This window comes from Heterodontus francisci, chromosome 2, assembly GCF_036365525.1.
Source record: "Heterodontus francisci isolate sHetFra1 chromosome 2, sHetFra1.hap1, whole genome shotgun sequence".
Classification (NCBI taxonomy): domain Eukaryota; kingdom Metazoa; phylum Chordata; class Chondrichthyes; order Heterodontiformes; family Heterodontidae; genus Heterodontus; species Heterodontus francisci.
The window spans coordinates 113,055,344-113,081,250 of record NC_090372.1 but is presented as its reverse complement, the minus strand read 5'-3'; the positions used below and the strand labels follow the sequence as shown (position 1 = coordinate 113,081,250).

Sequence of the window (25,907 nt, the reverse complement as noted above, 5' to 3'; positions counted from 1 at the left end):
GAGTCTCATGTCAGTGGTAGGGAAACTATTGGAGAAAATTCTGAAGGAATCTATCTCCACTTGGAGAGGCAAAATTTGATTAGGAATAGTCAGCATGGCTTTGTCAGAGGGAGGTCATGCCTAACAAATTTGATTGACTTTTTTGAGCATGTGACCAGGTGTGTAGATGAGGGTAGTGCAGTTGATGTAGTTTACATGGATTTCAGCAAAGCCTTTGACAAGGTCCCACATGGGAGACTTATCAAGAAAGCAAATGTACATGGGATACAGGGTAACTTGATAAGGTGGATTCAAAATTGGCTTAGCTGTAGGAGACAGAAAGTAATGACAGACGGCTGTTTTAGTGACTGGAAGCCAGAGTCCAGTGGCGTACCACAGGGATCGGTGCTGGGTCCCCTATTGTTGAAGTTCCGAGGAACAAAGGGACCTTGGCGTATTTGTCCATAGATCTCTGAAGGCAGAAGGGCAGGTTAATAGGGTGGTGAAAAAGGCATAAGGGACACTTGCCTTTATCAATCGAGGCATAGATTACAAAAGCAGGGAGGTCATGTTGGAGTTGTATAGAACTTTGGTAAGGCCATAACTGGAGTACTATGTGCAATTCTGGTTGCCACATTATAGGAAAGATGTGATTGCACTGGAGGGCATGCAGAGGCGATTCACCAGGATGTTGCCTGGGATGGAACATTTAAGCTATGAAGAGAGGTTGGATAGGCTTGGGTTGTTTTCACTGGAGCAGAGAAGACTGAGGGGTGACCGGATCGAGGTGTACAAGATTATGAGGGGCATGGACAGGGTGGATAGGGAGCTGCTGTTCCCCTTAGTTGAAGGGTCAGTTATGAGGGGACACAAGTTTAAGTGAAGGGCAGGAGGTTTAAGGGGGATTTGAGGAAGAACGTTTTTACCCAGAGGGTGGTGACAGTCTGGAATGCACTGCCTGGGAGGGTGGTTGCCTCACATCCTTTATAAAGTACCTGGATGAGCACTTGGCACGTCATAACATCCAAGACTATGGGCCAAGTGCTGGCAAATGGGATTAGGTGGACAGGTCAGGCGTCTTTAATGCATCGGTGCAGACTCGATGGGCTGAAGGGCCTCTTCTGCACTGTATTATTCTGTGATTCTGATTCTGTGATATTTTGTACTCATACTTCATAAATGAGGATTATTATTGTAATAAATGACAGCTGCTTGCTCAATACCAGACACCACACAGATAATGAAATAAAGTAAGTTTTGAGTTTCAATATCATCAGAACATAGATGCTGAATCATTACTTGCATAAATTTGAATTTTATGATTATATATTAACACATCTCTAATACGTTTGCAGTAAATCAGAGAATACATTGAAATATGACGGGAACAAAATGGGAAGTATATAGGAAATGTATGGTATACACAAGACTTTTAATTTAAATTGAAAAGATTCAGCTGTGGTGCCTCCCTCATGCCTCATATTCTTGTGTAAGAAATTATTTTACAACTACAGCAGTAAGTTCGCCCATCACCCCTGTGCTGGCTGACTTACATTGGGTCCTGGGCTGGCAAAGTCTCAGTCATAGAGCACAGAATCAGTCCCTTCCGCCCGTTGTGTCCGTGCCAGCCATCTGGCACCTATCTATTCTAATCCCATTTTCCAGCACTTGGCCTGTAGCCTTGTATGCTATGGCTCATCTAAATACTTCTTAAATGTTGTGAGTGTTCCTACCTCCACAACCCCCTCAGGCAGCATGTTCCAGATTCCAGCCACCCTCTGGGAGAAATTTTTTTTCCTCAAATCCCCTCTAAACCTCCCGCCCCTTACCCTAAATCTATGCCCCCTGGTTATTGACACCTCCGCTAAGGAAAAAAAGTTTCTTCCTATCTACTCTATCTATGCCCCTCATAATTTGTATATCTCAATCATGTCCCCCCTCAGCCTTGTCAGTTCTAAGGAAAACAACCCTAGCCTATCCAGTATCTCTTCATAGCTGAAATGCTCCAGCCCAGGCAACACCCTGGTGAATCTCCTCTGCACCCTCTCCAGTGCAATCACATCCTTCCTATCTTGTGGCGGCCAGAACTGTACACAGTACTCCAGTTGTGGCCTAACTGGTGTTTTATACAGCTCCATCATAACCTCCCTGCTCTTATATTCTATGCCTCAGCTGATAAAGGCAAGTATCCCATATGCCTTCCTAAACACCTTATCTACCTGTGCTGCTGCCTTCAGTGATCTATGGACAAGTACACCAAGGTCCCTTTGATGTTCTGTACTTCCTAGGGTCCTACCATCCATTGTATATTCCCTTGCCTTGTTAGTCCTCCCAAAATGCATCACCTCACCGCAGGATTAGATTCCATTTGCCACTGCTCTGGCCATCTTATTAGCCCATCTATATCGTCCTGTAATCTAAGGCTTTCCTCCTCACTATCTACGACACCACCAATTTTCGTGTCATCTGCGAACTTACTTATCATACCTCCTATATTCACATCTAAGTCATTAATGTACACTACAAACAGCAAGGGTCACCAGCACCGATCCCTGTGGCACACCACTGGTCACAGGCTTCCACTCGCAAAAACAACCCTTGACCATTACCCTCTGCCTCCATCCACAAAGCTAATTTTGGATCCAATTTGCCAAATTGCCCTGGATCCCATGGGCTCTTACCTTCTTTACCAATCTCCCATGTGGGACTTTATCAAAAGCCTTACTGAAGTCCATGTAGACTACATAACTCCTTTACTCTCATCTACACATCTAGACATTTCCTCATAAAATTCAATCAAGTTAGTTAGACACGATCTCCCCCTGACAACTCCATGCTGACTATCCCTGATTAATCCCTACCTCTCCAAGTGGAGATTAATCCTGTCCCTCAGAATTTTTCCAATAGTTTCCCAACCACTGATGTTAGAATCACCAGCCTGTAATTACCTAGTTTATCCCTGCTACCCTTCTTGAATAATGGCACGACATTCGCGGTCCTTTAGTCCTCTGGTACCTCTTCTGTGGTCAGAGAGGATTTGAAAATTTGAGTCAGAGCCCCTGCTAGTTCCTCACTTGTCTCACATAACAGCCTGGGATACATCTCATCTGGGCCTGGAGATTTATCCACTTTTAAGCCCGCTAAAACAGCTAATACTTCCTCCCTTTCAATGCTAATATGTTAAAGTATATCACAATCCCCCTCCCTGATCTCTACACCAACATCGTCCTTCTCCATCGTGAACACAGATGAAAAGTAATCATTTAAAACCTCACCTATGTCCTCCGGTTCCACACACAGATTGCCACTTTGGTCCCTGGTTATCCTCTTGCCCTTAATATACTTATAAAATGCCTTAGGATTTTCCTTTATCTTGTCCACCAGTGTTTTTTCATGTCCCCTCTTCGCTCTCCTAATTACTTTTTTAAGTACCCCCCTACACTTTCTATACTCCTCTAGTGCCTCCCCTGTTGTCAGCGCTCCAAATCTGCCATAAGCCTCCTTTTTTTCCCCTGATATCCTCCATATCCCTTGACATCCAGGGTTCCATGGACTTGTTGGTCCTACCCTTCACCTTAACGGGTACATGTTGGCTCTGAACACTCACTATTTCCTCTTTGAATGACTCCCACTGGTCTGATGTTGACTTTCCTACAAGTAACTGCTTCCAGTCCACTCTGGCCAGATCCTGTTTTATCATATTGAAATCGGCCTTCCCCCAATTTCAGTACATTTATTTCCGCCCCGTCTTTGTCCTTTTCCATAACTACCTTCAATCTTACAGAGTTATGGTCACTATCCCCAAAATGCACCCCCAATGACACTTATGCTACTTGTCCAGCTTCATTCCCCAGGATTAGGTCCAGTACTGCCCCTTCTCTTGTAGGACTTTCTACGTACTGGCTCAAAAAGCTCGCTGGATGCATTTTAAGAATTCTACCCCCTTTAAGCCTTTTGCACCAGTTGATATTAGGTAAGTTGAAATCCCCTACTATTATTACCCTATTATTTTTGCACCTCTTTGAGATTTGCCTATATATTTGCTCCTCTATCCCTGACTGTTTGGAGGCCTATAATACACTCCCAGCTAAGTGTTTGTCCCCTTTTTGTTTTTAAGTTCTACCCATATGGCCTCATTTAAGGAACTTTCTAAGATATCATCCCTCCTTACTGCAGTAATTGACTCCTTGATCAACAGTGCAATGCCACCTCCTCTTTTATCCCCACGCCTGAAGATTCTATATCCTGGAATATTGAGTTGCCAATCCTGCCCCTCCCTCAACCATGTCTTGTGATAGCAACAATATTATAATTCCATGTGCTAATCAACGCCCTCAATTCATCTGCCTTACTAGTAAGACTCCTTGCATTAAAATAGATGCAATCCAGCCTTGCATTTTCCACTTATGCCTTAACAGGTCGATCTTTGCTCTGCCTTCCAGACTGACTCAGTTTCTCTTCTACATTTGACTGTGCATCACCCCCTACTATACCTCCACTCTATATCCCATTCCCCGCCCAACAGCACTAACAAACCTCCCAGCGAGGATGTTGGTCCCGTTCCGGTTCAGGTGCAACCCGTCCAACTTGTACAGGTCCCACCTTTGCCAGAAACAGACCCAGTGATCCAGGAAACTAAAGCCCTCCCTCCTGCACCATCTCTTAAGCCATGCATTCATCTGCTCTATCCTCCTATTTCTATACTCACTAGCACGTGGCACCGGGAGTAATCCAGAGATTACAACCTTTGAGACCCCGCTTTTTAATCTGCTACCTAGCTCCCTAAATTCTTGTTGCAGGACCTCATCCCTCTTTCTACCTATGTCATTGGTACCAATGTGTACTACGACCTCTGACTGCTCACCCTCCCCCTTCAGATTGTCCTGCAGCCGCTCCATGATATCCTTGACCCCAGCACCAGGGAGGCAACATTCCATCCTGGAGTCACGTTTGCGGCCACAGAAACACCTATCTGTATGTACCACTTATGATAGAATCTCCTATTACTATAGCTCTCCCACTTTTTTTCCTCCCCTCCTGTGCAGCAGAGCTACCCGTGGTGCCACAGACTTGGCTCTTGCTGCATTCCCGAGAAGCTATCTCCCCCAACAGTATCCAAAGCGGAAAATCTGTTAGAGAGGGAGATGGACACAGGGGATTCCTGCACTACCTGCCTAGTTCTTCTACTGTGCCTGGCGGTCACCTGTTCCCTTTCTGCCTGAGGAGCCTTTACCTGTGGTGTGACCACCTCCCTGTACATGCTATCCACGATGATCTCAGCCTTGTGGATACTCCACAGTGTCTCCAGCCACCGTTCCAGATCCGAAACGCTGATTTCAAGCAGCTGGAGCTGGAAACACTTCCTGCACGTGCGTTCGCCCTGGACACTGGAAGTGTTCCGACTTCCCACATTGCACAGGAGGAGCAATCTGCACTGCCGAGCTGCCCTTCCATGACTTACCCTTAATTCACTCCCTTAAATTACTCAAAAATTAGAGATTATTTACATTGGGGACCTTGATTCCCTAAAAGACACTACTAACTATATAAAAAAAATTGTAGACCTTACGGTTCTCTTTACTTTAGTTACTAACCCACTTGACTTACTTTAGTCACTAACCAGATACTCACCAGACAGGTAGCTTCTTCCCAAACGAATCACTTATCTGCTTGCCTGTGATGTTTGCTGCTATGTTTGATTTAAATTAAACTAAAAGCTCACCTGTATACACACCCCGCCGGCTCTCTGTTTCCCTGCTCTCACTGTTGATTGTGACTTCACTCTGATGTCACTTTTCGCTCCTTCCCACTGCCTGCTCTTTTAAACTGTGCTGGTGTCGCTCAGTCTCGCTCCTTCCCACTGCCTGCTCTTTTAAACTGTGCTGGTGTCGCTCAGTCTCGCTCCTTCCCACTGCCTGCTCTTTTAAACTGTGCTGGTGTCGCTCAGTCTCGCTCCTTCCCACTGCCTGCTCTTTTAAACTGTGCTGGTGTCGCTCAGTCTCGCTCCTTCCCACTGCCTGCTCTTTTAAACTGTGCTGGTGTCGCTCAGTCTCGCTCCTTCCCACTGCCTGCTCTTTTAAACTGTGCTGGTGTCGCTCAGTCTCGCTCCTTCCCACTGCCTGCTCTTTTAAACTGTGCTGGTGTCGCTCAGTCTCGCTCCTTCCCACTGCCTGCTCTTTTAAACTGTGCTGGTGTCGCTCAGTCTCGCTCCTTCCCACTGCCTGCTCTTTTAAACTGTGCTGGTGTCGCTCAGTCTCGCTCCTTCCCACTGCCTGCTCTTTTAAACTGTGCTGGTGTCGCTCAGTCTCGCTCCTTCCCACTGCCTGCTCTTTTAAACTGTGCTGGTGTCGCTCAGTCTCGCTCATTCCTGCTGCCGCTGCTCTTTTAAACTGTGCTGGTCTCGCTCAGTCTCGCTCCTTCCCACTGCCTGCTCTTTTAAACTGTGCTGGTGTCGCTCAGTCTCGCTCCTTCCCACTGCCTGCTCTTTTAAACTGTGCTGGTGTCGCTCAGTTTCGCTCCTTCCCACTGCCTGCTCTTTTAAACTGTGCTGGTGTCGCTTAGTCTCGCTCTTTCCCGCCGCTGCTGCTCTTTTAAACTGTGCTGGTGTCGCTCAGTCTCGCTCATTCCTGCTGCCACTGCTCTTTTAAACTGTGCTGGTCTCGCTCAGTCTCGCTCCTTCCCACCGCCGCTGCTCTTTTAAACTGTGCTGGTGTTGCTCAGTCTCGCTCCTTCCCTCTGCCTGCTCTTTTAAACTGTGCCGGTGTTGCTCAGTCTCGCTCCTTCCCTCTGCCTGCTCTTTTAAACTGTGCTGGTCTCGCTCAGTCTCTCTCCTTCCCTCTGCCTGCTCTTTTAAACTGTGCTGGTCTCGCTCAGTCTCGCTCCCTCCCTCTGCCTGCTCTTTTAAACTGTGCTGGTCTCGCTCAGTCTCGCTCCCTCCCTCTGCCTGCTCTTTTAAACTGTGCCGATCTCGCTCAGTCTCGCTCCTTCCCACCGCCGCTGCTCTTTTAAACTGTGCCGGTCTCGCTCAGTCTCGCTCCTTCCCTCTGCCGCTGCTCTTTTAAAATGTGCTGGTCTCGCTCAGTCTCGCCTCAATTTTAAAATTCTCATCCTAGTCTTTAAATTCTTCCATGGCCTCACCCCTCCCTATCTCTGTAACTACCTCCAGCCAGACACCCCTCTGAAAACTTCATGGGCTGGATTTTGTAGTTGCGCCACCGGCAGTGGTGATGGGCGCGCAAAATGTTGGCCATCCCACGAGACCTTCGCAGCTGCGCCGCCGCAATTATGCTGCGGACTTCTACTTACCATAATGCTGGTGCCCCCCCCCCCAATCATGTGACGGGGGCAGCATTGGCAACACCATGAACTGCGTCATTTGATGTTGGATCAGGTGCTGGCGCCATCTTTAAAAAGCTGCCAGCCCTACATTTACTCACCTTGCATTCAAGAGCAGATTGCTTCAGCAACACTTATTCATTTTGGATTCATTTTGCATCTCAGCAAATACCACCCCCCCCCTACCCCCGGGCACCATTGCCAACATGGCAGACGTAAGAGCAAGGGTGGCCCCACGGTTCATTGATGCCTCCCTACTGATTCTCCTTCAGGCTGCAAGAGAAAGGCAGCAAGTCCTCTTCCCCAGCGATGGCAAGAAGAGGTTCTCGCGCCTGACCAAGCAAGCCTGGAAGGAGTTTGTAGAGGAGGTTAGCAGCAGTGGGGTCACCTGTCGTAACTGGGTGCAGTGCAGGAAGAGCCACATTCCACAGATGCAACATGAGCTGCAAACCCTTGCACTGTGGCCATGACTTCAATTCAGCAGTGGCAGGGCGAGAGAAGGACCGGGTGCATGGAGGGAGTTCCCGCTCCTGGTCCTTCTCTGGAGAGCAGTGAGGTTCCAACGAGCCTTGAGAGGGAGCAAAAGAGGCTGTGCTCTAGATCTTGGGTCTCCCCTCAGGGCAATTCAAGTGGGGCCACGGGCTCCTTAGCCCCTCTGCCAGTGAGTCCAGCTCCAACAGCCGCGATGTCCGAGGACAGTCCTGCACTGGTGCAGGAAGCCTTCAGGCAGCTAGGGCCCTCCAGGCCTCAGGCATCCTGAGGACAACCACAGTCATCCCAGGCCAAATGGCATTCTGATCAGCAGCCTGCCTCCAGTCCAGCTGTCAGCGCAGAGGTAATACCATAAAGGAGCGTCCACAAACGTATTAAAAAGACACCTTGACAGATATGGGTATTCACAGGTGAGACAGATATGTCATGTGTACTTTAATTAAATGAGTCTTCCTGCCAATCATCATCTTTTATTGTCTGTAAACCACATTCCACCATGGAGTGATTATGTGTCTTTCAATTACACCATAAGCCTGAGCGTACTGCCAATGTCAACACTGACATCATTAGCATGCCAATATGTATGATGTGTAATTGCACGAGTGATGTCACATGGGCAATGGCTCAGTTTGTTGCTGCCAGTCATGCTGGAGAGACAGGTTACAGAGGCGGAAGATTTGAGACAATGTACAAGATGGTGAGTTTTGTTAGCAAACATTTATTGAAGTTCATGGATTCTGGAAGCGCCCAATTATTAGTCTCTGCCTTGCCTCCCTTGCTCGCTGCTTGCCAAGTTGGCCCTCCATCACTGTTCTCTGATCTCCCATGCGCTCTTGTCCTTGTGTGCTCTCTGTGGCCTCATCGTTGGATGTCTCATGCTCCCGTACTTCTTCATCTTGCAAGGCCTCCCCACTGTGTACTGCGATGTTGTGCAGAACACAGCAGACTATAACGATGCGCGCAACCCTGTCCGGTGCATACTGCAGGGCTCCACCAGATCTATCAAGGCAGCGGAACTGCATCATCAGCATACCAATGACCTGCTCGATGGTCACTCAGGTGCAGCCGTGGCAGACGTTGTAATGCTCTTCAGCATCATTGGTGGGGTTCCTCACTGGCATCAGCAGCCATGTCATCAAGGGGTAGCCCTTATCCCCAAGAATCCACCCCTGAAGGTGAGCGGGGGGAATGAAAAGCAGTGGCACCTGGGACTGTTTCAGTATGAATGAGTCATGGCAGCTGCCCGGGAAGCGAGCAAACACTTACAGGAAGCGCTTTCTGTGGCTGCACACTAGTTGGACATTGATGGAATGAAACCCCTTTCTGATTATGAAGACAGTTGGTTGATCCGAGGGAGCCTTGATGGTCACATGCGTGCAGTCGATGACACCTTGCACCTGTGGGAATCCCACAATGACCCCAAATCCAATGGCCCTCTCGGCCTGACTCTCAGGGTCAGTCCTGTAGCAAACGTAGTTGCCAGCCCTCCTGAGCAGAGCATCGGTCACCTCCTTGCTGCAGCGGTGCACTGCGGATTGAGAGACCCCACACATGTCACCGGTGGATCCCTGGAATGATCCAGAGGCGTAGAAGTTTAGGGCCACAGTAACTTTGAGGGCCTCAGGCATAGGGTGACCACCAAAGTCCATTAGTTGCAGGTCATCATTCAGCAGTGCGCTGAGGTGTGTGACAGCCTCTCTGATCATCCGCAGTCATCTCTGGCACTGGCGCTTGGACATCAGCAAGTATGTCATACGAGTCCTAGGGACTCGCTGGTGTCTCTGAGCTCCTCTGCACCTTGGTGGCTGCTGCTGCTTGCATCTGGGAGCTTCCTCTTGAGCGACATTTGCTTCTTGGGCCTGCCTCTGGCAGAGATGCCTCATCACAGCAAGGGGATCGAGGAAAACAGGATGGATCATACCCATCTCTATGCTCCTGGTAACTTTGGATTCCTTCAAAGGTCAAGTACACCTATCTGGGCAGACATTTGTGTTAATTCCTGCTTCAGCAGTGTTCCAGCTCTATGGTGTGGCCTGACATTGCCCTCAGAACCTTTAAATAAGTGCAAGCCATCATGACCATCGGAATACCATTTGAGTTGCAAACACTGGACCCCCAACAAAAGCAGCCTATACAGTTTCCCAGTTATGGGCCACCGCCACCCCACCCCCCGCCCCCAAACAGTGTATCCACTTGCAGAATTCCCCCATTGCACCCTCCCCTAACAGTATACACTTGCAGAGCTCCCCCACTTACTCCCCCTCAACACTATCCACTTGCAGAGTTCCAACCTCCCCTCGCATCAGTAGATTAACCTTAGTGGCAATGTTTGATTTTGAAAAATATTCAACAGCATAGCAAAGCATAACTTACCTAACCTTTGCAGGCGCTGAGGACTCTCACCTTGGTGGCGCCAGCATTTCAAGGATGGGAAAGTGAAGGCACGTGAGTGCTAAGATAGTGAACAGATGGTAGAATCGCAGTGAATTGCATTCTAATTAATGCAAAACATTATTTAACATATTTAAATTATGGTCCTGTTGCAGAGCAGTGGAGGTGACACCACAGAACTTTGTCGCCTTCGGGAAAATCGGAACCCGGCATTACAGTGTTAGGTTCCATGGTAGACGATTCTGCTCCAATTCTCTGGCCCCCTCCTCCCACTATAAAACCCACCTTTAGGCTGAGCACAAAATCCAGTCCCATGTTCCTCCAACTCTGCTCTCTTGTGGATCACCCATTCCCTTGCCCTGCCACTGTTTGCTGTGCATTCAGCCACCTAGGCCCTAAGATCTGGAATTTCCTCTCTCTCTTTCTATGCTGCTTTAAGAGGCTCTTTAAATTATCTCATGTGGCTCAGTGTCAAATTTTGTTTCATAGCACTCCTTTGAAGCGCCTTGGGATGTTTTCCTGCTTTAATGGTGCTATATAAATGCACTTGGACTTTTGAACATCATGGGACAGGATGTCAGAAATGCCCCATCCATAAATATCGGTGACCACACTCTGGAAGTGGTTCAAGAGTTCACCTACCTAGGCTCAACTATCACCAGTAACCTGTCTCTCGATGCAGAATTCAACAAGCGCATGGGAAAGGCTTCCTCTGCTATGTCCAGACTGGCCAAGAGAGTGTGGGAAAATGGCGCACTGACACAGAACACAAAAGTCCAAGTGTATCAAGCCTGTGTCCTCAGTACCTTGCTCTACGGCAGCGAGGCCTGGACAACGTAAGTCAGCCAAGAGCGACGTCTCAATTCATTCCATCTTCGCTGCCTCGGGAGAATCCTTGGCATCAGGTGGCAGAACCGTATCTCCAACACAGAAGTCCTCGAAGCAGCCAACATTCCCAGCATATACACCCTACTAAGCCAGCGGCGCCTGAGATGGCTTGGCCATGTGAGCCACATGGAAGATGGCAGGATCCCCAAGAACACATTGTACAGCGAGCTCGTCACTGGTATCAGACCCACCGGTCGTCCTTGTCGCCTCTTTAAAGACGTCTGTAAACGCGACATGAAGTCCTGTGACATTGATCACAAGTCGTGGGAGTCAGTTGCCAGCGATCGCCAGAGCTGGGGCGGGCAACCATAAAGGCGGGGCTAAAGCGTGGCGAGTCGAAGAGACTTAGCAGCTGGCAGGAAAAAAGACAGAAGCGCAAGGAGAGAGCCAACTGTGTAACAGCCCTGACAACCAATTTTAACTGCAGCACCTGTGGAAGAGTCTGTCACTCTAGAATTGGCCTTTATAGCCACTCCAGGCACTGCTCCACAAGCCACTGACCACCTCCAGGCGCTTACCCATTGTCTCTCGAGACAAGGAGGCCAAAGAAGATAAATGCAAGTTGTCTTGACTGAAAGTGTACAGTCGAGGAAGAAATTAGAGCTATAAAAAATGGCAACAGCTTGAGATCCTGAATAATTACTTCCTCCAAGTATGAGGAAGGGAAAATGTAAACAACATGTTCCATCAAACTCAGACAACCCACACAAAATTAGTGACTTTGATATAATGGACTTTCTGGACAGTTAACCAGGCTGAAAACCAATAAATGTTCAGTGATAGATGGTATTTTCCACTCTGATACCCACCCTCTGTACCACACTGCCCTCTTTACTGAGGGAGCTTAGCGTGAATGTAGGAATAAAGGGAAAAATAAGCATAGCAGGTATGTTATAAAATCATCAATAACATTCATATTCATCACATTGTAGGTTACAGACTAAATAGTAATCTTGCATGATGCTTTTAAATGAAACTACAGATGGTACAATTACCTTTGAATGGATTCTTACTGATGTTCTCGATCAACCCATTTAGTTGTTCTGTTGATTGGGATGCAGGCTGAAGACTGACACCAGCTGCTGCCCAACCTAAAAATCAGCAACAAAGTATTAGCCTATATAGAGTTTATACACTTGCAATACCAGATTTCTAAGCTACCACAGGCTATTAAATGCTTCATTTTGAATCAGATATACATTAAAGAAACAAGTATTAATCAGCTCTAAACCATAATGCATCATGCACACACTATTTGTCATGATAAATTGGGACCACACACTAGACTCACAAATATACAAGTTATTATGGAACTACTTTTATGTGTTTCAAGTTATCTTAATTTCACAGCAATTTGATATATGATTGGAAAAAGCCAAATGTAATATTTGTATATTACATAATTTCTGATATTGGTAATACCATATTACAATTAAAGGCTTTTGCATATTAACTGGATTAACACCACCAATGTTAATCCATAACTAAGCTATCACATTGCTGAAGATGGTGCAGTTGTAACCTCATGGCCTGTTATATATCCATCATGCTACCATTAGCATCAAGCCAAGGGACCAACCCTGTTTCAATGAGGAGTGTAGGAGAGTTGCCAGGAGCAGCACCACGCATACCTAAAAATGAAGTGCCAACCCGGTGAAGCCACAACACAGGAGTCCATGCATGCTAAACAGCAGAAGCAACATGCTACAGACAAAGCTAAGCGATCCCATAACTAACTGATCAGGTCAAAGCTCTGCAGTCTTGCCCCATCCAGTCGTGAATGGTGGTGGACTATTAAACAACTAACCTCAATGATGACAGAGCCCAGCACATCAATGCAAAAGATAAAGCTGAACCATTTGCAACCATCTTCAACCTGAAGTGCTGAGTGGATGATCCATCTTGGCTTCCTCCTGAGGTCTCCAGCATCACAGATGCCGGTCTTCAGCCAATTCGATTCACTCTATGTGATATCAAGAAATGGCTGAATGCACTGGCTACAGCAAAATCTATGGGCCCTGACAAAACCCAGCTGCTGTACTGAAGGTGTGCTCCAGAACTAGCCACGCCTCTAAACAAGCTGTTCCAATACAGCTACAACACTGGTATCTGCCAAACAATGTGGAAAATTGCCCGGGTATGCCGTACCCCAACAAAGAGCAGGACAAATCCAATCCAGACAACTACCACCCCATCAGTCTACTCGCAATCATCAGTAGACTGATGAAAGGTGTCATTGACAGTACTATCAAGCAGTGCTAACTCAACAATAATCTGCTCACTGATGCTCAGTTTGGGTTCTGCTAGGGCCACTCAGCTTCAGACCTCATTACAGCCTTGGTCTAAACATGGACAAAGCTAAATTCCAGAAGTAGGTGAAAGTGACTGCCCTTGACATCAAGGGAAAACTCTCCACTGGTTGAAGTCATACTTAGTACAAAGAAAGATCGTTGTGGTTGTTGGAAGCCAATCAACTCAGCGCCAGGAGTTCCCCAGGGTAGTGTCCTAGGTCCAACCATCTTCAGCTGCTTCATCAATGACCTTCCCTCCATCATAAGCTCAGGAAGTGGGAATGTTTGCTGATGATTGCAGAGTGTTCAGTACCATTTGCAACTTCTCAGATACTGAAGCAGTCTGTGCCCACATGCAGCAAGACCTGGACAACATTCAGGCTTAGGTTGATAAATGGCAAGTAACATTCACATCACACAAGTGGCAGGCAATAACTATCTCCAAGAGAGAATCTGACCATCTCCCCTTGACATTCAATGGCATTACCATGCTGAATCCCCCCCACCATCAACATCCTGGGAGTTACCATTGACAAAAACTATAACTGGACCAGCCCTATAAATACTATAGAACAGATCAGAATCTGGGAATTCAGCGAGTTACTCATCTCCTGACTCCCCAAAGCCTGTCCACCATCTATGAGGCACAAGTCAAGAGTGTAACGGAATACTCTCCACTTGACTAGATAAATGCAGCTCCAACAACACTCAAGAAGGTTAATTGACCATTATAAATTGCCACTAGTGTAGGTAGGTGGTAGGGAAATATAGGGGCAGGTGGGGATGTGGTAGGAATATGGAATTAGTGTAGGATTAGTATAAATGGGTGGTTGATGGTCGGCACAGACTCGGTGGGCCGAAGGGCCTGTTTCAGTGCTGTACCTCTAAACTAAACTAAACCATCCAGGACAAAGCAGCCCACTTGTTTGGTACCCCGTCTACCATCTTAAATATTCACTCCTTCCACCACTGGCGCACAGTTGCGGCAGTGTGTACCATCTACAAGATGAACTGCAGCAACTTGCCAAGGGTCCTTCGACATAACCTTCCAAAACATGTGACCTCTACCACCTAGAAGAACGAAGCTAGCAGACACATGGGAACACCACCACCTGCAAGTTCCCCTCCAAGTCACACACCATCCTGTCTTGGAAGTATATCACCACACCTTTACTATCAATGGTTCAAAATCTAACAGCACTGTGGGTGCACCTATACCACATGGACTGCAGCAGTTCAAGAAGGCAGCTCACCATCATCTTCTTGAGAACTATTAGGGATGGGTAATAAATGATGGTCTTGTCAGCGACACTCACGTCCCACGAATGAATAATAAAAAAACTCGAATGACATCCACATCTGAGAATTAGATACTTCACATTTACATACTTCACATATATATCATAAAGCATCATCTGTGTTTTCCATGGGATTGAATTATTAAAGGAACTATGGCTGGAATTTTTCGGCTCCTGCCGACTCCAGGGCTGCCGGGTCGGAAGCGGCTGAGAACTCCGAATCCGCTCCGCGCCACCTGCCAATTAGCGGCCCCTCATCGTATTCGGCACCCGACAGGACGTGTGCGGCCAGCTGATTCAGTGGAGTTGGGGGCGGGGCCAATGACTGTAAAAAGGCAGACAGCAGTACAATGGAGCAGACGCTCAGGGGAATACAGCGGAGGGGGAGTTGCCAGTGTAACTGTCGAGGTGACCAGCTGACTGGAAAGTGAAGAAGTCAAGGAACAGTGACAGTGCCCAGGGACAGGAAAGGGGCCAACATTTGCAGACAAAATCCAGAGTGATGGATGGGAGAAGGTTCACCATAACCCCCAGATTCTCAGAGGAATCTCTGCAGGTCCTCCTTCAGGAGGTGGAGGCGAGGCAGGACATACTATTCAACGCCGATGGCCAAAGAAGGCCCGCAGAAGTGACCAAGGGCGCCTGGCTGGAGGTCGCCGAGGAGGTCAGCAGCCGCTGTGTGGTATGGAGGACATGGCACCGGTGCCGCCAGTGGCTCAATGACCTGCTTTGCTCCGCCTGGGTAAGGGGTACTCCTCATTAACCTCATTGTGAATGTGTCAGAGAAGGGTCAGTCTGTCCTACTGATGCAAGGTGGAAACTAGCAACGAGCAGTCCTTGCCTGCTGCATTGTATCGGGACGCAGGATGGGCAGGTCTGAGATGCACGGTGATCCAATAGTGTTCAAATTGGACACTACATTGCAGTCGCGCTGAAATGCAACAACAAACTCAATGAGTGAGGATATGAGAGATCAAATCATATGTCTAAACTAGGTGTGCTTGTATAAATTGGAGAAGAGGGCTCACAATGCCCGAGAGAAGTCCCAGACTGGTGGTAGCCAGGGCAATCAGGCATACCGTACAACTATGGAGGAGGACGCCTTGATGCTGGCAGTGGAGGACGGGGGACACGCTGTGGCAGATGGCGAGGCTGGCGGCCCTGGTCGTCAGAGTGAGTGACCCATAATGTGGTTGGAGGGTGTAAGTGGAGGGGGAGGTGGTTGGTGGGGGGGAGGAGGAGAGGCAGTTGAAGTGTGCTAATAAAAGGTGATGCACACAGATGTGTGCAAACTGCAGTAATGGACATGTGCTGCAATCTATGGTGCTGCTCAACCTGATCAGTCTGATTTTCCCTGCAGGTGAAACATATCAGTGGCCAGGAGGGGTCTCGGGGGTTCAACAGTCCCCCTCTGAGGATGAGGAGATTGCCTCAGAGGGTGCACCGTCACATCTTCGCACCTCAACAAGCTCCAGCGCAGAGACTTCCACCACAGTTGTGATTACTGTTTCGATGGAAACGATGTCACTTATGGGTGTTAGCACAGCACAGTCGCCGGACCAGCCACCAGAGCCAGAACCGGCCGATGCCTCATACACTCGGAGGAGTGTGGGAGGCCAGGCCAGTGTAGAGCCGCAAGCTGATGACGCACCTCTGAGAACATCCATTCAGCGGGAGATGTTGCAGGATCAACATGTGCTGCATGAATATCTAGCGGAGTTGCCAGAAACGCTGCGAGGCATAGCACATACTCTGGAAACTTCCATCCAGGGCATGGCTACTGCAAACTTTCAGGCTTTGTCCATCTGGCATCTTCCGTTGACAGATTGGTAGCTGCAGTGGAGGGGCCAGTACTGGAAGTCATCCGTGATCTCAGGGGGAGTGTAGCCTCCATGGAACCGGCCATCAGGGCACAAACTCAGATGAGCATGTGGCAGGTAGAGGCTGCTCATCCCTCTAAGTTCAGCTTTGAAGACCAATTGAGCCTCAGGAGGACACAGGGGCAGCAGCTGATAGCACATGGGAGCTCCTCTCAGGGCGCTCCTGATGCATCATGCAGCCCCTTGCTCCCTCCGCTAGTGACATGTCAACCGCAAACTCCCAGGGTGTTAGAGGGTGTACCTGATATTTCTCATGAACACCCTGATTTGCTGTAGCCTGCATGACTGCGAGCAGGCAGAGGATGTCTGCCAAAGTCATCAAGAGCAGGGTGGCAGCCCGATCAGCCACCTACCTCTGGTGAGTCTGGTGGCGAGGGATCGTCCACACGTAAGAGCACCCGCAAACATTTTAAGAAATCACAGTAACATCATTCCTGGTTCACTGGGTTTTCTTCCGATTATTTATTTTAGTTGCACATTACATCAATGTAAATAAATTTGTGGTTTGAACATGTAACTTTGCATATGTCCTCCATGAGGTAGCATCAGATTTCGTTGTACTGCTGAGGCGGTTATATATGAGATGTCACACACTCGGGTTGGGCTCATTGTGAGATGCTGTTGCTTTCAATCTGATCATCTCTTCCCTTGGATGTGTGTGTCTTTCCCTTCTCGCAATCCCACAATGGCTCATTGCATGCCACGATGTGAAATCCTTGCATAGAGCGATCCTCTCAAGAGAAATGCCTGCCTATTAGGGCATCCCAGGTCTCTCTTGCTCGTAATTCTGGAAGACATTCTGCTTCCTCTCCTATGCCATCATGTGGGTGTTGCCCATTGTCCTCGTCAGAAACTCCATCTTCATCTGATGACGCCTCACGATTACCTTGAACCTCCTCAACCGCGTCTTCCCTTTCCATTGCCTGGTTATGCAAGGCGCAGCAAACGACAATAATCCTGGATACCTGTGCTGGCGTGTACTGCAGTGTTCCACCTGATTGGTCCAGACATCGAAATATCATCTTGAGCAGGCCAATCGTTTGTTCGATTGTGACTCTTGTGGCTGCATGGCTCTCATTGAAGTGTTCCTCAGCATCACCCCTTGGGATTCTCATGGGTGTTATCAGCCCTGTCTTCAAAGGATAACCCCTGTCGCCAAGTATCCAACCTTCCAGTCTGTCTGGGGGACTGAAAAGAGCAAGCACCTGAGAGTTTCTGAGAATGTACGCACCGTGGCAACTCCCTGGGTAACTTACACAAACCTGTATAATTCTCTTCCGATAATCGTATACAAGCTGAACGTTCAATGAATGGAAGCCTTTTCGGTTAATGAATGCCCCGAATGACCTGCTAGTGATCTAATTGCCACATGTGTACAGTCTATCACGTCTGAACCATTCGGAACCCAGCTACTACGCTGAATACTCTTGCTCTTTCAGCCTGGCTGGCATTGTCCGTTTTGAAACTAATGAAATTGTTAGCATGTCTGAACAGTGCATCAGTCACAACCTCCCAGCTGCTTGGGAGACTCTGTACAGGTCTGCTGTCGACACTTGGAAAGAGCTACACGCATAAAAGTTAAGGGCAATGGTCACCTTTAGAGCGACCGGCATTGGACAGCCACCAAGGCAGTCTGAAGCTACGTCCACTGCAACCATTTCACATAGAAATGTCACGGTCTCACGTGACAGACGCAGCCTTCTTCTGCACTGGCGTTCCAACAGGTGCAGGTAGCTCAGGCGTGGTCGGTATACCCTGCTTGTTGGGTAGGCGCATCTCCTGACGTGGTCGCTCTCGCCCGACTTTACCACCTGCTCTCCCTCCCAGCTGATTGTGCATGCCCAGCTGTCCTTCTGTCCGTGATTGGGGCATGGTCCTCCTCCTCTGAAGAGCTGCTCCAGAATGCACAATCCCCATCGTTGGGCTGGTTACCAGATTCAATGACAGAATTTCCTAAGTTCCAGCTGCCAGGACAGGCACACACAACACCTTTCCTTCCACTCACTTCTGACTGAGGTCCCGAGCTGCAGTGCGTCAGACTCACTTGGAGCCCTGTACACAAGCTACAAATGTGTATAAATTATATAAAACACAGAAACTTTCACAGCTAAGCAACACCAATAGCTTTACCTGCAACACCCACACTGATTGCCTGCCTTCCGCCCTTTTAAAGCTGCCGGGTCCCTGACACAATCACTGACCCGATTTACGGCCATAAAATCAAATGGCCACGTATATTTCCAGACAATTGGCTGCTCAATTGATTTAAGTGCCTTTAAATTACTTGCGGTCGGGCGTGCAAACTTCGACTCGATCGCGCCCGATTTCCTGTATCGTAAAATGGCATCTGTGCGTGATGGCGCCCGGGACCTGTCCCGGCGTCATCGGATGCTATTTTACCACCCGCACACCTCCAATCCAGGTAGGTAAAATTCTGGCCTATATTTCTTGAATGCTTTCAAAAAGAAAATGTAAAGAATTTTTAACCTTATGAGATCTCGCTATAATGCAGAATTTTATCTAATAACAATAACAAATACATTTTTACTTAAAATTTTGTTTGGTTCTATTATACTGATCCATCATGGCATGATATTACATCAGCCTAAACCCTTTGCACTGTATCAGGTGGATTCTGTAATATGTTAATATACTGACTATAAACAATGGCCCAGATTCTGTGGTCAGCACTAACAATGCCAGCCATTCCTTACATTTACAATTGCCCTCAGAATTTCTCTGGGCTTTTGCGCTGGAACTTGTGGTGATTAGAAATCCATTTTGGCATGATGCCATCCAGAGGGGATTTTGGGGCCTGTGTGAACAAGGCAACTGTGTATTTCCTTAACCAAGAACAATAAAGAATTATTACTGAAGCAGTCTGAACCAGGGAATGTCAGTTAGAATAATTACTTCAAAACCAAATGATGTACAGAAAGCAAAATAAAGAGAGGTTAAAACAGATGGGATTGAGAGAGATAAATGATAGAAAGAAAATGTTTTTTTGAAAAAACATGAACTTTTAAAAATCTACAACAACAATTACAATCTGAAGAGCTTGTTAAAGTTAATTGTCAGTGCCAGAGAGCTTGCTTGGCAGTAATTAAGACTTATCACACCATTAACAATTTAATTAAATTGGAATGGACAAGCCCTAACTTTTTCTGGTGAGTTTATTGTGTAACTATCATGTAAGCCATAAAGGCGGGGCTAAAGTGTGGCGAGTCGAAGAGACTTAGTAGTTGGCAGGAAAAAAGACAGAGGCGCAAGGGGAGAGCCAACTGTGTAACAGCCCCGACAAACAAATTTTTCTGCAGCACCTGTGGAAGAGCCTGCCACTCTAGAATTGGCCTTTATAGCCACTCCAGGCGCTGCTCCACACACCACTGACCACCTCCAGGCGCTTACCCATTGTCTCTCGAGATAAGGAGGCCAAAGATTGAGATTAGAATATCATGTAAATACCACAACTTTGCACCCTTTCACTGCTGAGTCTCTTAGCAAGATACTGTTACAGTGCAGCTTCTGGAGGAGCAGTGCAACTCAAACAGAAACTTCCTGTTTTCCACGTTTAGCTGCAAATGTGTTTGAAGTTTCTGTCTGATTTGCTCTTTCATACGAGACTTATTTTTTTACCACAAAATTCAGGCCAATATGAGTTTAATAATTTCTTCTTAAATTATTGAGTCCACTGAAGACCACAAACAAATCGTTCAAAAAAATGTTGCATTAAAATTCTGGTAATTAACTGTGGTAGTTTTATATTATTAATCAAAATGCATACTTGGCTACAGACACTTATAGCAAAGTACAAACATCTTTCACCTGGAGTTCTTTCAACTTGTTTTACATGAAATATTCAAATTATAGGGTGAATTGTCACAGGGTTAATTCTTATAAGTTTCTTTGATTTATATCAATGTCATAGCGCAGATAATACTCAAGTTGTGCTCGTAAGAATAATGAGCAAGAGGTAAAACAAATTATTTTTGTTGATTTATGATCTATAGCATTGTGCATTAAAGCCCTTGGGATAGCATTATCAGTAATAATATTCCAGCCCACTAACATTCTCATGCTCCAAAAGTGCATGCAAGGGATTTTATACAGGAGATAGTTGACCCCTTTGACAATAATCAGTATATGTGTCTTCTACACTGTTTTATTTACTGTGTTGGCAAACTGTATTAAATGCAATTCAGATTTTCCTTCTCGCTATGAAATATGATTTGCATAATATGTGGAAGGCATTCTTTGGGTTTAGTACTTGAATCACATGCAGCTACAGACCAACAATGAACCCTCCAGAAGATTTTATTTTGCACTACTATCAGTCTGTCAATCTGACTATGAACACAGCAACCAAGAAGCAAATCTAATCAGATTTTATGGGGCTGGATTCAAAATTTCTCATCAGAGGATGGAGACCTTTCCTTTCATAACGAAGCATTTGAATTCACTCTGAACTATGAGTGCTAGAAAAGGCAATGATGAATTTACACCAATCACATTTTAGGTATTTTAAAATAAATGTTACAATACATAATAATACTGGGTCATGAGTTCCAAGACCAGGTATAAATATACATTTTAGGTGGAAAAGTACCTGACAAGCTGTTATCATGCATCTGAAAATTGGGAGCAGCAGGCCCATAATTTTCCAGTGAGTGCTCTCAGAATGCAAGGCACATCACCACAGGCAAGGACTCTGAAAATATATTCTAATATCTGGGTCTGAAATTTCAATTTTCTGTAAGAAAATACATCCTGCATCTTCAGCACACTCACCATCACTGCTGTCCGGTTGTTTTTAATGCAGAAAGAAAATAGCTTAAGTGAAAGGAAAATCTGATGTCCCAACTTGCGGTGTGGCTAATGGAATCTAGGATGTAATTAACAGCGGAGGGGTATTCAGGGTTAAGGACCCTTCTTGAGGATCTCCACATTTCTACTGATTCTTATTCTTTTCTTTTAAAACAAAGGGGAAAAGTAGTTCTCCTAGACTTTCCCTTTTAAGCAACAATCTTAGCATGTTTCTTTTGTTTTTTCCACCCTTGTCCCAGTGAATGTGCCTTTCTCTATTTCTGACTAGCAGACTGAACCAATGAACTTTGGCCTCTGTAAAGGGCTGTAGGGATACTTCAAATTTTCCTCATTCTCCAAGCCTACTAGTTCCAGGTCTGACCTGGAGTCAAGTAATTTTGGATTTGACTGCAGAATGCTGCATGTGTTCCTGATAGGTGACCTTACCCAAGCCTTAAAAATCATCTTTCTTGTGAATGATCATTAATCCATTTTTGAAGAGGCAGGATTGTCAAAAAAGGTTGAACATTAATGAACACAGTCCATTACTACGATCAACCTGGATTCCACCACTACTTAATCACACTTTTCTTTGGTATATATTTAATTCCTGCATTTTTATTTCATTCGGAGGTTAATAGGTACCTGGTCTTGCATCTGAAGTGCTGTAACCTGCAAGGCTACAGACCAGGTGTTAGAAGGTGGGATTAGAATAGGCAGCTAGTTTTTTCAGCCGGTGCTGACATCATGGCCTCTTTCTGTGCCGTAACTTAACTTTTCCATGGTTCTATGGTTATTTTGATTCACTTATTGGGCCATAAGGGCAGAGAAATAGCATGTTCCCTGCCAAAGCCACTGTTCAGACTCCAATAAGTGAGTGACAATAACAATGGTTGATTCATACTCAGATTCTCTCGCCATTCCCATGAGGTAGTGCATGACCTGCACTCCAGATAGCGCAGGTAAGACCAAGGTTTCTAGGGGGAAGAACAAGAATCATTTGACATTTTTGACAGTTTGAGTTTTTGTTATGAATAATAATTGCAATTCAGGAAGGACCACATGAGGACTGCATCAACTGCACTTCAGGGAAATAGACTGCTTCTGTCTTTTATTTCACTTCATTTGGAATGATCAGAGTCTATAAATTGCTCAGTGTTCTGATATACGAACAGCAATTTGGCAGTTACTAAAATAGATTACGGCATCATTATTGCACTGGAAGTAAAATACTAAAGATGCAGCAAACATATGGCTAAAATAAAATGGGGTGTCCTACTGGTAAACTTGCATTATTTTGAATTATGTAATGCAGTAGAGGTATGTATCTTTTTCAGTGACTTGCCTGCTAGTTGCTATCAACAGAACAACTTCAAAGTAGATTACACAAAAGGTCAGTGGGCTCAATGTTTACACAGGACACATCGTCCTAAATAAAAGCAGATGCTGGAAATCTGAAATGAAAACAGAAAATCCTGGAAATATTCAGCAGGTCTAGCAGCATCTGTGGAGAGAGAAGCAGAGTTAACGTTTCAGGTTTCAGACCTTTCATCAGAACTGGCAAAGGTTAGAAAAGAATTAGGTTTTAGGCAAGTGAAGGGGGGATGGTGGTTGGTGAGGAAGAGAACAGAAGAGAAGTTGTGTGATAGGGCAGAGGGCAGAAGAGATTAAATAACAAAGCTGTCATGGAACAAAGGCAAAGAGTGTGTTAATGCTTCGGGCGCAAAGACAAAGCATTAGTCCAGAGATTGTTAATGGCAGCTCTGTCTACATTAAAAAAATAAAACAAAAAAAACCAGAAAATATAAAAAATGGCCAGTCATGCTCTGAAATTATTGAACTCAATGTTCATAGAAACATAGAAAATAGGAGCAGGAGTAGGCCATTCGGCCCTTCGGGCCTGCTCCGCCATTCAAAAAAGATCATGACTGATCGTCTAATTCAGTACCCTGTTCCTGCTTTCTCCCCATATCCCTTGGGCATTAAGAAATATATCTATCTCCTTCTTGAATATATTTAATGACTTGGCCTCCATTGCCTTCTGATATAGAGAATTCCACAGGTTCACCACCCTCTGAGTGAAGAAATTTCTCCTCATCTCGGTTCTAAATGGCATACCCCATATCCTGAGACTATAATGCCTGATTCTGGACTCCCCAGCCATTGAGAACATCCTCCCTGCTTCTAGCCTGTCTAGTACTGTTAGAATTTTCTGGTTTCTATGAGATCCCCTCTCATTCTTCTAAACTAGTGAATATAGGCCGAGTCGACCCAATCTCTCCTCATAAGTCAATCCTGCCATTCCAGGAATCAGCCTAGTAAATCTTCTTTGCACTCCCTCCATGGCAAGAACATCCTTCCTCAGATAAGGAGACCATTATTCACTCCGCAAGGCTGTAGAGTACCTAATCAAAAGGTCAGGTGCTGCTCCTCGAGCTTGCATCGATGTTCACTGGAACACTGCAGCAGGCCAAAGACAGAAATGTGGGCATGAGACTAGGTGTGTGTGTTGAAAAAAGAGCAGAGGTGTTCTGCAAAGCTGTCACCCAATCTACCTTTGTTCTCCCTAATGTAGAGACGACCGTATTGTGAGCAGTGATTACAGTGTACTAACTTGAAGTAAGTGGGTGAGCGCTTTGCGGAACACCTCCACTCAGTCCAAAAGCATGACCCTCTCTCTTTGTCTTTCACCACAAGCATTAGCATGCTCTTTGCCGTTGTCTGATGACAGCTTTGTTATTTAATCTCTCTTGTCCTCTGCCCTATCACACACTTCACTTTTGTTCTCTTCCCCCCCCAACCCTGTTTCACCTGCTTAAAACCTCATTCTTTTTGAACCATTGCCAGTTCTGATGAAAGATCACAGAAACATTAACTCTGCTTCTCTCTCCACAGATGCTGCCTGACCTGCTGAGTATTTCCAGCACTTTCTGTTTTTATTACATATCTTCCTAAACTCAGCTCAGCGCCAACATTTCTAAACTGCTTCCTAGACTTTGAATCAATATCATAGATTGATAGAAATTACAGTGCATAAGGCGGCCATTCAGCCCCTGAGGCCTGTGTCAGTGCCCTCTCCTGTAACTCCAATCCTTCCAGATATTTTTACATTCCTCATTTTCAATCTCTTATCCTATTCTCTTTTAAATGATCTTCTAGTTTCTACCTCAGTAGCCATGTTCCTCCTCTCTCAGTGCCACTCCCACTGTCGGCTCTGCAGGAAATGCTGGGTCCCGTACCCACCACATTCCCAAGTCTCCCTCTTTTCACAATGGAGATGCTTCTTTTTTAATGTGACAGCTTACTTAATCTAGCACTTTCTGATATAAAAACAAAACTTATCCTTCCCTTTAAAAGGAAGCCCCTAACACCCAACCCCAGATCTCCCCCAAGCCTCAATCCCAAGACCCCAAATCTCCCTCTTCCCCCTCCAGAACCCCAATCTCCAGCCCCCATTCCCCAGTCTCCCTCTTTCTCTCCTGAGTTCCCATCTTCCAACCCCCATTCTCACTCCCTCTCTCCCCTATCCTGTCACCTTTCAGCCTCCACCCAAATCTCATTCTGCTTCTTTCCACTTGAGTCCCCATCCCACAGTCTCCCTCTCCCCCCCGAGCACCCATCCCCAGTCCTGTCTCCATTTCCCCTGACGCAGAGTCTAATGTCACTTCCTCTCCCACCCCAAGGCTCTAACTCCATCAAACCCCAGCCACCCACTCTCATCCCACCATTCACAACCAAAATCCCCTCTCCCTCAGTCGCTGTTCACCCTCTTCCAACCCAACCCTGCATCTCTCCTTTTTCAGTCTCTCTCATTCTGTCCCCCCCAGATTCCCACTGTCTCTCTGCCAATTGGTCCTGTTTCCTTCTGACCTTAAGATTCACTGCAGCTGTGGGGAGGAGGTTACGTCACTGAGATTGAAGCTTATCTCCAGTGTCCATGTGTTTTATTTATTTGTGGATTTTGTGCTATCATTAAGGTCTTAACACTTCACTTTAAGTACAGTTCTCCCACATCCTTATATATTTGATGAATTCTATGTTATAGTTTTAGCTTGCAGGTTGATAGGTAAATTGGCCATTATAAATTGCCCCTAGTATAGGTAGGTGGTAGGGGAATTGAGAGAAGGTGGGGATGTGAGAGGGTAATGGGATTAATGTAGGATTAGTATAAATAGGTGGTTGACGGTCGGCACAGACTCGGTGGGCCGAAGGGCCTGTTTCAGTGCTGTATCTCTAAATAAATAAAAAAATAAATAAATGGGATCACTGCTACCCAAGATTATGGTTTAATGCAATTTGATGAGATGTGAGCTTTCTTTTTGGTAACTCACGCTGTAAATTTCCATTCTCAGCTATGCTGCAGTGTGCAAATATCAAGCTGCCACCAAGCATTTCCCTGTATGGGATTCCCAAGATGCAGTTGACAATTTCCAACAATCACTTTCACAGCGAATGTTTAGAATGAAGAGCTTGTCTATTCCCTCAGCTGTAGATGATGTGTGGCATCAAAGATGAGGAAAATGGGAAAGGGAAACAATAACTTTAAAAAA

General features: G+C 46.2%; 1 protein-coding gene across 1 annotated transcript in view; it reads right to left on the bottom strand.

The window, feature by feature from the left end:
* ica1 (islet cell autoantigen 1) overlaps positions 1–25,907 on the bottom strand; it is a 200,011-nt gene that overhangs the window by 1,565 nt on the left and 172,539 nt on the right. The window contains exon 13 of the mRNA XM_068051235.1: positions 12,081–12,176. Within this exon, the coding sequence (XP_067907336.1) occupies positions 12,081–12,176 (96 nt within the window). The remainder of the gene's footprint in view (positions 1–12,080; positions 12,177–25,907) is intronic.